Source organism: Salvelinus sp. IW2-2015, unplaced genomic scaffold (assembly GCF_002910315.2).
Source record: "Salvelinus sp. IW2-2015 unplaced genomic scaffold, ASM291031v2 Un_scaffold3637, whole genome shotgun sequence".
NCBI lineage: Eukaryota > Metazoa > Chordata > Actinopteri > Salmoniformes > Salmonidae > Salvelinus > Salvelinus sp. IW2-2015.
The window spans coordinates 38,442-53,211 of NW_019944914.1; the positions used below are offsets into that span (position 1 = coordinate 38,442).

The 14,770-nt window shown below is 43.8% G+C and overlaps 1 protein-coding gene, 2 long non-coding RNA genes and 1 other non-coding gene across 4 annotated transcripts in view; 3 read left to right on the forward strand and 1 right to left on the reverse strand.

The window, feature by feature from the left end:
• The window catches only part of anxa5b (annexin A5b), a 14,033-nt gene extending 3,693 nt beyond the window's left edge, over positions 1-10,340 (reverse strand). The window contains exons 1-4 of the mRNA XM_070441227.1: positions 10,206-10,340; positions 10,031-10,121; positions 9,121-9,200; positions 7,489-7,539 (exon numbers count right to left, since the gene is read on the reverse strand). Of these exons, the coding sequence (XP_070297328.1) occupies positions 7,489-7,539; positions 9,121-9,200; positions 10,031-10,121; positions 10,206-10,256 (273 nt within the window). The 5' untranslated portion in view covers positions 10,257-10,340. The remainder of the gene's footprint in view (positions 1-7,488; positions 7,540-9,120; positions 9,201-10,030; positions 10,122-10,205) is intronic.
• The window catches only part of LOC112076231 (uncharacterized), a 47,911-nt gene extending 33,964 nt beyond the window's left edge, over positions 1-13,947 (forward strand). The window contains exons 2-3 of the long non-coding RNA XR_002895137.2: positions 13,661-13,744; positions 13,831-13,947. This is a non-coding gene — a long non-coding RNA (uncharacterized lncRNA). The remainder of the gene's footprint in view (positions 1-13,660; positions 13,745-13,830) is intronic.
• trnaa-cgc (transfer RNA alanine (anticodon CGC)) lies at positions 6,720-6,791 on the forward strand. The gene has a single exon. It is a non-coding gene; the product is annotated as a tRNA-Ala (tRNA).
• Positions 9,207-9,974, forward strand: LOC139025955 (uncharacterized). The gene is made up of 3 exons (XR_011477650.1): positions 9,207-9,243; positions 9,785-9,892; positions 9,927-9,974. It is a non-coding gene; the product is annotated as an uncharacterized lncRNA (long non-coding RNA).
• Positions 13,948-14,770: the final 823 nt, after the last annotated feature.

Sequence of the window (14,770 nt, forward strand, 5' to 3'; positions counted from 1 at the left end):
ACTACACAGACAGACACGTCTTCACTACACAGACAGGACAGGTCTACACCAAAGCACGCTCACTACACAGACAGACAGGTCCTCAGACAGAGTCTCACTCAAACACAGATCACGACAGGTCTCACTACACAAGACAGACAGGTCTCACTACACAGACAGACAGGTCTCACTACATCAGACAGACAGGTCTCACTACAGCAACAACAGGCCACTACAAACAGACAGACAGACAGGTCTCACTACACAGCCAGACAGGTCTCACTACACAAACAGGACAGACACGTTCTCACTACACATGACAGACAGGTTCACTACACAAGACAGACGACACGTCTCCACTACAAACCTGCTAATTAAAATGTTTATTAGGTCTTCAGTGTTTTGCCTTTACAAACAGTACACATTAGCCAGTCTTTGTTGTTATATTACTTGAATATTAAACATTTTACTTTCCAGCATAATATGACTTTAGTGATGTAGAATGAAGCAGAGTAATATCTTAAAGGATGTTTAGCTACAAGATACACACAGGATAAAGTTTCTTATTCCCACTCATAAACCTATCACAGGGCATGCACCGTGGCCACCAGAGTTCTCCTATTGGCTTACCAGGATTAGAGACGTGATTGATAGCTGGAGGGGCCATTCAAGACGGCATGTCTCTCCAGGTCCCGCCCCTTCAGGGGGTCATCACCACGGTTACGCGTTCATTGCGCCACAGGCGAGGGGGCCTTACGTAGTTTCACCAGAGGTATCCCCCTGCAAACACACACTACTTACTCATAGAAACAGACCATTATTGTGAAGTCCAATAGATAGGCTTGGGTAGAGGCAGGGAGAGAGAGAGATTATACAGGTTACAGTGAGAGGGAGAGAGAGAGACAAAGACTGTCTCTGACACACTTGGAAAAGACCAGAGGATCAACAACATTACAGGCACTCTATTTACTGGCCTGTAGTGCTGAGATTCCTCAAATACCCTTCGACTTGATGACAAGCTTTTGCACAATCTGCATTCTCTCAACAGCTTTCACGTGGGAAATGCTTTTTCAAACGGTCTTGAAAGGAGTTCAGACCCAAGACAGATTTCCACCGGTCTAAATGTCCACCGTATAAATGTCCACTGGCTAATGTCCACAGTCTATGTCCACCGTCTAATGTCCACTGGTCTAATGTTCCACTGGTCTCAATGTCCACCGGTCTAATGTCCACTGCGTCTAATGTCCACCGGTCTAATGTCCACTGGTCTAATGTCCAGCTGGTCTAATGTCCACTGCTCGTTGTTTCTGCCCCAAGCAAGTCTTCTTCTTCATTTGGTGCTCCTGAGATGTGTCTGTTACTTGAACTCTGTGAAGCATTATTTTGGGCTGCATTTTCTGTTTCTGGTGACTCTAATGAAACTCATCCTCGCAGCACGAGGTACTCTGGGTCTCCTTCCTGTGGGCGTCCTCATCAGAGCCCATTTCATCATTAGCATTGATGGTTTTTGCGACCTGACTTGAAGAAACTTTCAAAGTTCTTGAAATGTTCCGTATTGGACTGACCTTCATGTCTTAAGAATTGATGGACTGTCATTTCTCCTTGCTTATTTGAGCTGTTTTTTTGTCTAAATATGGACTTCGACCTTTTACAAATAGGGCTATCTTCTGTTATACCCCCTACCTTGTTCACAACACACTAGAATTGACTCAACGCATTTAGAAGGAAAGAAATCCACAATTAACTTTTTAAAAAAGGCCACACGCTGTAATTGAATGGCATTCCAGGTATACTTATGAAGCTGGTGAGAGAATGCCCAAGAGTGTGCAAAGCGTGTATCAGGCAAAGGCTGGCCACTTTGAAGAATCTACCAATAATTATAAAATATATTTTGATTTGTTTAACACTCTTTTTGGTTACTACATAATTCCATACCTTGTATTTCATGTTTTTATGTCTTCACTATATTTCAGAAAATAGTCAAAATAAAGAAAAACCTGGAATGAGTAGGTGTGTCCAACTTTGCCCGGTAGTGTATTATATCGTTCAGTTGGGAAGTTTACATACACCTTACCTTTCAAATACCTTTAACTCAGGTTTTCAAATTCCGGACAATTACCTAGTAAACAATTCCTGTTCTTAGGTCAGTTAGGAATCACCACTTTATTTTAAGAATGTGAATGTCAGAATAAATAGTAGAGAGAATGATTTATTTCAGCTTTTTATTTCTTTCAATCGACATTCCCAGTGGTCAGAAGTTTCATACACTCAATTATTATTTTGGTGCATTGCCTTTAAATTGTTTTTTAACCTTGGTCAAAACGTTTCAGGTAGCCTTCCACAAGCTTCCCACAATAAGTGGTTGAATTTTGGCTCATCCTCCTGACAGAGCTGTGTAACTAGTCAGTTTGTCGGCCTCCTTGCTCACATCACGCTTTTCAGTTCTTGCCCACACATTTTCTATGGGATTGAGGTCAGGGCTTTGTGATGGCCACTCCAAATACCTTGACTTTGTTGTCCTTCAAGCCATTTGCCACAACTTTGGAAGTATGCTTGGGTCATTGTCCATTTGGAAGACCCATTTGCGACCAAGCTTTAACTTCCCGTCTGATGTCTTGAGATGTTGCTTCAATATATCCACATAATTTCCATCCTCATGATGCCATCTATTTTGTGAAGTGCATCAGTCCCTCCTGCAAGCAAATCACCCCCACAACATGATGCTGTCCCCCCCGTGGCATCATGGTTGGGATGGTGTTCTTTCGGCTTGCAAGCATCCCCCTTTTTCCTCCAAACATAACGATGGTCTATTAGGGCCAAACAGTTCTATTTTTGTTTCATTTCAGACCCAGAGGATATTTCTCCAAAAAGTACGATCTTTGTCCCCATGTGCAGTTTGCAAACCGTAGTCGGCCTTCAGGTTATGTCGATATAGGACTTGTTTTACTGTGGATATAGATACTTTTGTACCTGTTTCCTCCAGCATCGTCACAAGGTCCTTTGCTGTTGTTCTGGGATTGATTTGCACTTTTTGCACCAAAGTACGTTCATCCTCTAGGAGACAGAACGCGTCTCCTTCCTGAGCGTATGACGGCTGTGTGGTCCCGTGGTGTTTATACTTGCGTACTATTATTTGTACAGATGAACGTGGTACATTCTGGCATTTGGAAATTGCTCCCAAGTATGAACCAGACTTGTGGAGGTCTACAATTGTTTCTGAGGTCTTGGCTGATATCTTTTGATTTTCCCATAATGTCAAGCAAAGAGGCACTGAGTTTAAAGGTAGGCCTTGAAATACATCCACAGGTACACCTCCAATTAACTCAAATTATGTCAATAAGCCTATCAGAAGCTTCTAAAGCCATGACATCATTTTCTGAATTTTCCAAGCTTTTAAAGGCACAGTCAACTTAGTGTATGTAAACTTCTGACCCACTGGATTTGTGGAGACAGTGAATTATAAGTGAAATAATCTGTCTGGAAACAATGTTTGGAAAAATTACTTGTTCATGCACAAAGTAGATGTCCTAACCGACTTGCCAAAACTATAGTTTGTTTACAAGAAATTTTGTGGAGTGGTTGAAAACGAGTTTTAATGACTCAAACCTAAGTGTATGTAAACCTCCGACTTCAACTGTAAATATACCTGTTATAGCAGAGTACAGACAGTATATATATATAAACAGTATATATATGTATAAATATACCTGTATAGCAGAGTACAGATATATATATATATAAAGAGTATATATATGTATAAATATACTGTATAGCAGAGTACAGAATAGATATAAACAGTATTTTGGGGGTATCTGTACTTTACTATACATTTTTTTACCTGTATAGCAGAGTACAGACATAGATATAACTACTGACTACTTTCACTTCACGAAGGAAATAATGTACTTTTTTACTCAATACATTTTTCAGTCAAAAGTTCATTACAGACAGTATATACCTGTATAGCAGAGTACAGAGAGGAGAGAGTCAGTATATACCTGTATAGCAGAGTGCAAGAGAGAGAGAGTCAGTATATACCTGTATAGCAGAGTGCAGTGACTTGGCGAAGAGGCGTCTGTAATCAGCTCTGATATCCAACATGTCCACTTCACTACGACTCACCATCACTCTGATTAAGGTCTGGTGTCAGTTCCTGCACCTGCCACACACACACACACCACACACACACACACACACAGTTCTAAAAACACATATCTAATATAGACTGATCTTCTTCCGGAAAATAGATTCTTACCTTCATCGAATAGTACAGAGTCTCTGCAAAGTAGGCTGGGACGCTTCTAGCCACTTTACTACAGAGGAGAGACAGAGATGGAGGGAGGGAGGGAGGGAGGGAGGGAGGGAGGGAGGGAGGGAGGGAGGGAGGGAGGGAAGAGAGAGACAGACAGAGACAGAGTGAGAGAGAGACAGAGAGACAGATAGGATAGAGAGAGACAGACAGAGACAGAGAGAGAGACAGAGAGACAGAGAGGAGAGAGACAGACAGAGAGACAGAGAGAGAGACAGACAGAGAGACAGAGAGAGAGAGAAAGGATAGAGGGAGAGGGGAAAGTTTGATTTAGAGAGTCATCATAATAATGAAATTGTAATGAAATGAATTGTCAAATAAGCTTGCAAATATAAACAAATAAGGTTTGTGTGTTGTGTGTTGTGTGTGTGTGTGTGTGTGTGTGTGTGTGTGTGTGTGTGTGTGTGTGTGTGTGTGTGTGTGAGAGACTTACCCACAGCCAGTAGCAGGTCTCTCAGTCCTCCAGAAGTCTCTCTCTGAACACTCTCTTCCATCTCATACCCCGCCAGCTTCATGTACGCAGCAAACACTGATACACACACACCACACACGTCAATGTCACTGAGTGAGTGTGTGTTGATACCCTTTATAAACACAGATCTCAAAACACACACACACCTCTCCTCATGTGTTTATCCCCACACACACCTCTCCTCAGGTGTTATCCCCCCCCACACACACCTCTCCTCAGGTGTTCAGCCCACACACCACACACTCTCCTCAGGGTTCAGCCCACACACACTCTCCTCAGGGGTTCAGCCCACACACACACACCTCTCTCAGGTGTTCATCCCCCCACACACACTCTCCTCAGATGTTCAGTGCTCCTGTTCCCCAGGATGGTGATGAACTGTTCTTTCATCGGTCCCAAACTTCTTCTCTCCTGCAGAGAACAAAGTCTACAACACACACACAACACACACATTGATTTTCATTGGAGTGTAAATACATTTGACTTTACATTGGAGGTCAAATACATTGTTGCTTAACTGAAATATGACTTGACTTTGCATTTGACCTGATTTGACCTGATTTGACCTGATTTGACCTGATTTGACCTGATTTGTGTATTTTGGTTTGATTCTGTATATCACCACCTGTTGTAAATACACATCATTCTGTACAGGACAGTCCTTCAATTGATTGACTCTGTCAATCACCGTATTATTATTGGCAGACTCAACAGCCTTGGCTTGTCAAATTACTGCCTCGCCTGGTTCACCAACTACTTCTCAGATAGAGTTCAGTGTGTCAAATCGGAGGGCCTGTTGTCCGGACCTCTGGCAGTCTCTATGGGGGTGCCATGGGGTTCAATTCTCGGGCCGACCTCTTTTCTCTGTATACATCAATGATGTCGCTCTTGCTGCTGGTGATTCTCTGATCCACCTCTACGCAGGCGACACCATTCTGTATACTTCTGGCCCTTCTTTGGACACTGTGTTAACTAACCTCCAGACGAGCTTCAATGCATACAACACTCCTTCCGTGACCTTAAATGCTAGTAAAACTAAATGCATGCTCTTCAACCGTTCGTTGCCCGCACCTGTCCGCCCGACTAGCATCACTACTCTGGACGGTTCTGACTTAGAATATTTGGACAACTACAAATACCTAGGTGTTTGGTTAGACTGTAAACTCTCCTTCCAGATTCACATTAAGCATCTCCAATCCAAAATTAAATCTAGAATTGGCTTCCCATTTCGCAACAAAGCCTCCGTTCACTCATGCTGCCAAACATACCCTCGTAAAACTGACCATCCTACCGATCCTCGACTTCGCGATGTCATTTACAAAATAGCTCCAACACTTTACTCAGTAAATTGGATGCAGTCTATCACAGTGCCATCCGTTTGTCACCAAAGCCCCATATACTACCCACCACTGCGACCTATATGCTCTAGTCGGCTGGCCCTCGCTACATATTCGTTGCCAAACGTACTGGCTCTAGGTCATCTACGAGTCTTTGCTAGGTAAAGCCCCGCCTTATCTCAGTTCACTGGTCACGTAAACAACACCCACTCGTAGCACGCGCTCCAGCAGGTATATCTCACTGGTCATCCCCAAAGCCAACACCTCCTTTGGCCGCCTTTCCTTCCAGTTCTCTGCTGCCAATGACTGGAACGAAATTGCAAAAATCGCTGAAGTTGGGAGACTTATATTTCCCTCACTAACTTAAACATCAGCTATCTGAGCAGCTAACCGATCGCTGCAGCTGTTACATAGCCCATCTGTAAATAGCCCACCCAATCTACCTACCTCATCCCCATATTGTTTTTATTTACTTTCTGCTCTTTTGCACACCAGTATTTCTACTTGCACATCATCATCTGCTCATCTATCACTCCAGTGTTAATTTGCTAAATTGTAATTACTTCGCTACTATGGTCTATTTAATGCCTTACCTCCTCACGCCATAGAAACTCCACAGAAAGGGGATGTAGCTCAGTGGTAGAGCGCATTCTTCGCATGTATGAGGTCCTGGGTTCAATCCCCAGCTTCTCCATTTTAAATTGTTGCATTGACCCAACTCCTACGAATGTTTGAAGTTCTAAGCAGGAAACAGAGATGTGCGAAATAATTTGGTCTTGTAATCTGAAGAATATGCGTTCTATCCCTGTTCGTACATTTATAGAACAGAAGTGGCATGCCATTTGCCACACACTGTATATAGACTTTCTTTTTCTTCTATTGTGTTATTGATTGTACGCTTTATTCCATGATACTCTGTGTTGTTGTTTGTGTCTCACTGCTTTGCTTCATCTTTATCTTGGCCAGGTCGCAGTTGTAAATGAGAACTTGTTCTCAACTAGCTTACCTGGTTAAATAAGTTGACATTTTTTTTTTTTAGAAAAATATGACCACTAGATGGCAGCATTCAACACTTCTGGGTATCACTATCAACACACCTTCTGTCTCTGTCTCTCTCTCACACGCTTACACACACACGCTAACACAAGGGTGCCTGTGTGGGGAGTGTTATTTTACACATACCCATCACACACACACTTTGTCACACAGCCCTGAGCAGAACATGTCAAATAAGTCATGTGACTGAGCAGTAAATCTGATTGCTATCACTATTCAGAGATACACACGTGATTCTCAAACTAACTCCTCTCTCTCTCAACAACACACCACACACACACACACACACACACACACACACACACACACACACACACACACACTCTCTCTCTTACCTGTGCATCAGTCTCTATGTTCCCCTCCTGTACCCCCTGCTGTCTGCTGGCCTGAGAGGAGAGAGAGCACATTCATGTCCCACACATCTATTAATTGTTGAGATTCTATGTCCCTCAGATCCATGTTCCCACACATCTATATCTGTCAGATCTATGTCCCCACACATCTATATCTGTCAAATCTATGTCTTACACATTTCTATATCCAGTAGATATATGTCCCACATATCTATATCTGTCACATCTATGTCCACACATCTATATCTGTCAAATCTATGTCTTACACATCTATATCTGTCATATCTATGTCCCTATATCTATATCTTGTCAGATTTATGTCCCAGATATCTATATCTGTCAGATCTATGTCTGACATCAAAACCATAAAAATAACACCAAAAAAGTGTAAACAAATCAAAATATATTTGAGATTCTTCAAAGTAGCCACCCTTTGCCTTGATGACAGCTTCGCACACTTGTGGCATTCTCTTAACCAGCTTCACCAGGAATGCTTTTCAACAGTCTTGAAGGAGTTCCCACATATGCTGAGCACTTGTTGGCTGCTTTTCCTTCACCCTGCGGTCCAATTCATCCCAAACCATCTCATTTGGTTGAGGTCAGGTGATTGTGGAGGCCAGGTCATCTGATGCAGCACTCCATCTCTCTCCTTTTGGTCAAATAGCCCTATACAGCTTGAAGGTGTGTTGGGTCATGTCCTGTTGAAAACAAATGAAAGTCGTGCAAACCAGATGGATGGCGTATCGCTGCTGAATGCTGTGGTAGCCATGCTGGTTAAGTGTGCCTTGAATTCTAAATAAATCACAGTGTTACCAGCAAAGCCACCCCCACCATCACACCCCTCCTCCATGCTTCACGGTGGGAACCACACATGCGGAGATCATTCCATTACACTTTAAACAATCTTAAAAAAAATCTAGAATTTCCACCAGTCTAATGTCCATTGCTCGTGTTTCTTGGTCAAAGCAAGTCTCTTCTTATTATTGGTGTCCTTTAGTAGTGGTTTCTTTGAGCAATTCGGCCATGAAGGCCTGATTCACCAGTCTCCTCTGAACAGCAGAGGTAACTCTGGGTTTCCTTTCCTGTGGCGGTCCTCATGAGAGCCAGTTTCAACATAGCACTTGATGGTTTTTTGCGACTGCACTTGAAGAAACTTTCAAAGTTTCTTGAAATTTTCCCGATTGACTGACCTTCATGTCTTAAAGTAATGATGGACTGTCGTTCTTGCCATATATAGGTATTTTTACCACAACAGTCACAACACAACTGATTGACTCAAACCATTAAGAAGGAAGAAATTCCACAAATTAACTTTTAACAAGGCCACACCTGTTAATTGAAATGCATTCCAGGTGACTACCTCATGAAGCTGGTTGAGAAATGCCAAGAGTGTGCAAAACTGTCATCAAGGCACTTTTTTGGTTACAACATGATTCCATGTGTGTTATTTCATAGTTTTGATGTCTTCCTATTATTCTACAATGTAAAATTAGTAAAAAATAAAGAAAAACCCTGGAATGATAGGAGTGTCCAAACTTTTGACTGGTACTGTATATATACCAGATCTATGTTCCCTTGAGCTCTGACCCCTAGCCCTGACCTCTGACCCCTCACCTGTAGCAGGATGACCAGCAGTCTCCTGAAGTGGCCTGACGTGTCTCCTGTTACATCCTCCTCCAGGTTCTTATTAAACTCTGGAAACACAATCAGTGAGTCAGTGCGTCTGTCTGTGTGTGTGTACTGGCGATAGGCAGCAGTGTGTCTGTGTGTTACCCTGGCGATAGGCAGCAGTGGTCTGTGTGTTACCCTGGCGATAGGCAGCAGTGTGGTCTGTGTGTTACCCTGGCGATAGCAGCAGTGTGTCTGTGTGTTACCCTGGCGATAGCAGCATGTGGTGTGTCTGTGTGTGTCTGTGTTACCCTGGCGATAGGCAGCAGTGTGTCTGTGTGTTACCTGGCGATAGGCAGCAGTGTGTCTGTGTGTTACCCTGGCGGAGGCAGCAGTGTGTCTGTGTGTTACCCTGGCGATAGGCAGCAGTGTGTCTGTGTGTTACCCTGGCGATAGGCAGCAGTGTGTGTGTTGTTACCCTGGCGATAGGCAGCAGTGGTGTGTGTCTGTGTGTCTGTGTGTTACCCTGGCGATAGGCAGCAGTGTGTCTGTGTGTTTACCCTGGCGATAGCAGCAGTGTGTCTGTGTGTTACCCTGGCGTAGGCAGCAGTGTGTCTGTGTGTTACCCTGGCGATAGGCAGCAGTGTGTCTGTGTGTACCCTGGCGATAGGCAGCAGTGTATCTGTGTGTTACCCTGGCGATAGGCAGCAGTGTGTCTGTGTGTTACCCTGGCGATAGGCAGCAGTGTGTCTGTGTTGTTACCTGGCGATAGGCAGCAGTGGTGTCTTGTGTTCCCTGGCGATAGGCAGCAGTGTGGTCTGTGTGTTACCCTGGCGATAGGCAGCAGTGTGTCTGTGTGTCTGTGTGTGTCTGTGTGTTACCCTGGCGATAGGCAGCAGTGATGTCTGTGTGTTACCCTGGCGATAGGCAGCAGTGATGTCCTTAATCTGCTGGGCCGTTCTAGAAGACAGGATCTCAATCAGCACCTTCTCATCGGTCCCKGCCCCCTACACCGTGACATCAKCACACAGTCACTATGACATCACACCGTCACTCACAGGATATGACATCACTAGTCCTGGGTCAAATACCTTGATGGCGTTCCGTAGTGATGTCACATCGTAGAGGATGGGCGGAGTCATTAGAGCCACCACCAGAGTCTCAAACTTTCCTCCCAGTTCACCCTGCAGATCACCTACCAGGTCCTGGAGAGAGGAGCACGAGGAGGAGGGTGGGAGGGAGAAGGAGAGAGAGAGGGGAGAGGGGAGAGAGGGGAGAGGGAGAGGGAGAGGGGAGGAGGGAGGGAGAGAGAGAGAAAGATGGAGGGAGGGTTGTGTTGTGGTTGTGTTGTGGTTGTAGATTACATTAGATGGGTTTACTAGTCACATGCACAGGGTCACAGATATAATTACAGGGTACAGTGACATTATTATGCTCTAAGCTCCATCAGGTCCAAAACAGACAAGGGAATGAGACAATAATAATAATTGAGAAGTGAATGAAACAATCATTAAAAATAATAACACATATTTACATATTTCCAACTGTGTGTGTGTTATGGTTGCGTTTAGGGATGATATCATTTCACTTTTCGAATAGTGTCATTTTTTGCATTATATAAACTCAGCAAAAAAAGAAACGGCCCTTTTTCAGGACGTCCCTTTTTCACAGTCATGAAAACTTAGGACACTAAAGAGGCCTTTCTACTGACTCTGAAAAACACCAAAAGAAAGATGCCCAGGGTCCCTGCTCATCTGCGTGAACGTCCCTTAGGCATGATGCAAGGAGGTATGAGGACTGCAGATGTGGCCAGGGGAATGAATTGCAATATCCGTACTGTGAGACGCCTAAAAGGGCTTTATGGCATGGGAACAAAAAAAAAATATGTTAACATTGCCAAAGCAAGTGAAATGATAAACAATAGAAATGGTTCTTGATATGTCTGTCTGTCTAGTCTGTTCTGTCTGTCTGTCTGTTCTGTTGTCTGCTGTCCTGTCTGTCTGTCTGTCTGCCACGCACGCAAACCGGACACTGATAGTTTTGAGTAACAGAGATAGTGTGTTACTGATGTATTAATCAGATTTGTCTTTTTCCCTTTTTGACAGACGCTTCCTGCCACATCGATACTTGGTAGTGCACACCTACAAGTCTTACATAGTAGGATGGACTCCACTTAATGTCACACGGTCATCTTATATAACCAAACAGTTCATACATTAGTAGATGGACTACCACCACTTTTATGTCAACAGGTCATTACATTTAGTAGACATGGGACTACACCACTTTTATCAAACAGGTTCATTACATTAGTAGACTGACTACACCACTTAACAACAGGTCATACATTAGTTAGACTGGGACTACACCATTGTATCAACAGGTTATTTAATTAGTAGACTCGGACTACACCACTTTGTCAAACAGTCATTACATTAGATAGACTGGACTGTACCACCACTTATACTGTCAACAGCGTTTCATTACATTAGTAGGACTGGACTTACACCACTTATCAACAGGTTCATGTACATTAGTAGACTGGACTACACCACTTTATCAACAGGTTCATTACATAGTACTGGCACACGTCAGTTACATTGCGCGACTACACCACTTTATCAACAGGTTCATACATTAGTAGACTGGGACTCACACCACTTTATCAACAGGTTCAGTTACATTAGTAGACTGGGAAACTATAAACAGCTCTTACTTGACTGGATCTCACTTATATGTAGTAATTAGTGTAATTAGTAGATATTACATGTACAGTATTACATTAGCCACAGGCCCTCTTGGTCTACACTGAACAACATTAACCCACAGTCCTCTCTGGTCTACCACTGAACTACATACAACGTCCTCTCTGGTCTACCCTGAACTACATTACCCACCAGTCCTCTCTGTCTACCCCGAACTTACATTACCACAAGTCTCTCTCTGGTCTACCCTGAACTACATTACCCACAGGTCCTCTCTGGCTACCACTGAACTTATTACCCACAATCCTCTCTGGTTATACCTGACTACTTAACCCACAGTCCTTCTGCATTCTACCCTGAACTACATTACCCACAAGTCCTCTCTGTCTACCCATGAACTAGCATTACCCACAGTTCATCTATGGTCTACCCTTGAACTACATTACCCACAGCTCTCGGTCTACCCTAAACCTACATTACCCAAGTCCTCTCTGGTCTACCCTGAAACTACATTACCCACAGTCGCCTCTCTGGTCTACCTAACTACATACCCACAGCCCTCTCTGGTCTACCCTAAACTACTTTACCACAGTTCCTCTCTGGTCTACCATGAACTACATTACCACAGTCATCGTATGTCTACCCTAAACTACATTACCCACAGTCATCTATGTCTACCCTGAACTACTTTACCCACCGGCTCTCATGGTCTACCCTGAACTAACTTTACCCACAGTCTCTCTGGTCTACCCTGAACTACATTTACCCACAGTCCTCTCTGGTCTACCCTAACTACTTACCCACGTCCTTTCCTTTCTACCCTGAACTACTTTTATCACAGTTCCGCTCTGGGGTCTACACCTGAACTAACATTACACCACAGTCACTCTGGTCTACCTGAACTACATTACCCACAGTCCTCTCTGGTTTCTACCCTAAACTTATTTACCCACAGTCCTCTCTGGTCTACCATGAAACTAACATTACCCACATCCTTCTTGGTCTCCCTGAACTACATAACCCAGCAGCCCTCTCGTGGTCTACCTAAACTACTTTCCCACAGTCCTCTCTGGTCTACCATGAACTACATTACCCACAGTCATCTATGGTCTTACCCTGAACTACATTACCCACAGTCATCTATGGTCTACCCTGAACTACTTTACCCACAGTCCTCTCTGCTTACCCTGAACTACTTTACCCACAGTCCCCTCTGGTCTACCCTGAACTACATTACCCACAGTCCTCTCTGGTCTACCTGAACTACTTTACCCACAGTCCTCTCTGTTGTACCCTGAACTACTTTATCCACAGTCCGCTCAGGTCTACACTGAACTACATTCCCACAGTCATCTTCTGGTCTACCTGAACTACATTACCCCCACAGTCCTCTCTTGGTCTACCCTGAACTACATTACCACAGTCCTCTCTGGTCTACACTGAACTACGTTACCACATTCCTCTCTGTGCTACCCTAAACCTACTGTACCCACAGTCCTCTCTGGTCTACCCTGAACTACATTACCCACATTCCTCTCTGTTACCATGAACTACATTACCCACAGTCATCTATGGTCTACCCTGAAACTACATTACCCACAGTCCTCTCTGGTCTACCCTGAACTACATTACCCACAGTCCTCTCCGGTCTACCCTTAAACTACTTTACCCACCAGTCCTCTCTGGTCTACCCTGAACTACATTACCCACAGTCCTTTCTGGTCTACCTGAACTACATTCCACAGTCCTCTCTGGCTACCCAAACTACTTTACCCACAGTCCTCTCTGGTCTACCCTGAACTACTACCCAGGGTCCTCCTATGTGTCTGTTTCTCTGATAGGCTGGTCGAGCAGTGTGAAAGCCAGTGGAAACTTCAACGCCAACCAAGATGCAGCGACCCTCTACAAGGCCATGAAGGGACTGGGTCAGTGGTGTGGTTGGTCTGAAATTATGCAACTGAGGAGTAACCATGGCACCAAATATTTGACTATGGTGTTGTTGTTGCCATAGGAACCGATGAGGATTCCATCATGAAGTTGTTGACATCTCGTAGCAACAGCCAGAGACAGCAGAATCAAAGCTGCATACAAGACCCTGCATGGCAAGGTCAAGAACACAACCACAATACAACCACAATATAACCACAACACAACCACAATACAACCACAATACAACACAACCCAATACAACCACAACCACAATACAACCACAAACACAACCAAAACCACCAATACAACACAACCACAATACAACCACAATACAACCACAACCACAATACAACCACAATACAACCACAACCAATACAACCACAACACAACCACAATACAACCACAATACAACCACAATACAACCACAACACAACCACAATACAACCACAACACACAACCACAATACAACCACAATACAACCACAAACACAACCACAACCGCAATACAACCACAATACAACCACAATACAACCACAATACAACCAAACACAACCGCAACACATCCGCAATTCAACCGCAGTACAACCACAACACAACCACAATACAACCACAACACAACCACAATCAACCACAATACACCCACAACACAACCACAACACAACCACAACCGCAATACAACCAACAATTTAACCACAAGACAACAACAACCACAATAAAATCACAATACACCACAACCACAATACAACACAATACAACCACGACCACAATACAACCACGACCACAATACAACCACAATACAATCACAACCACAATAAACCACAATACAACCACAACCACAATACAACCACAATACAACACAACCACAAAAAACCACAAACACAATACCACCACAACACAACCACAACACAACCACAATACACCCAACTGCAATAAAAGCACCACCACAATATAACCCAATACAACCACAACACAACCACAACCACAATACCAACCACAATAACAACCACAATACAACCACATACA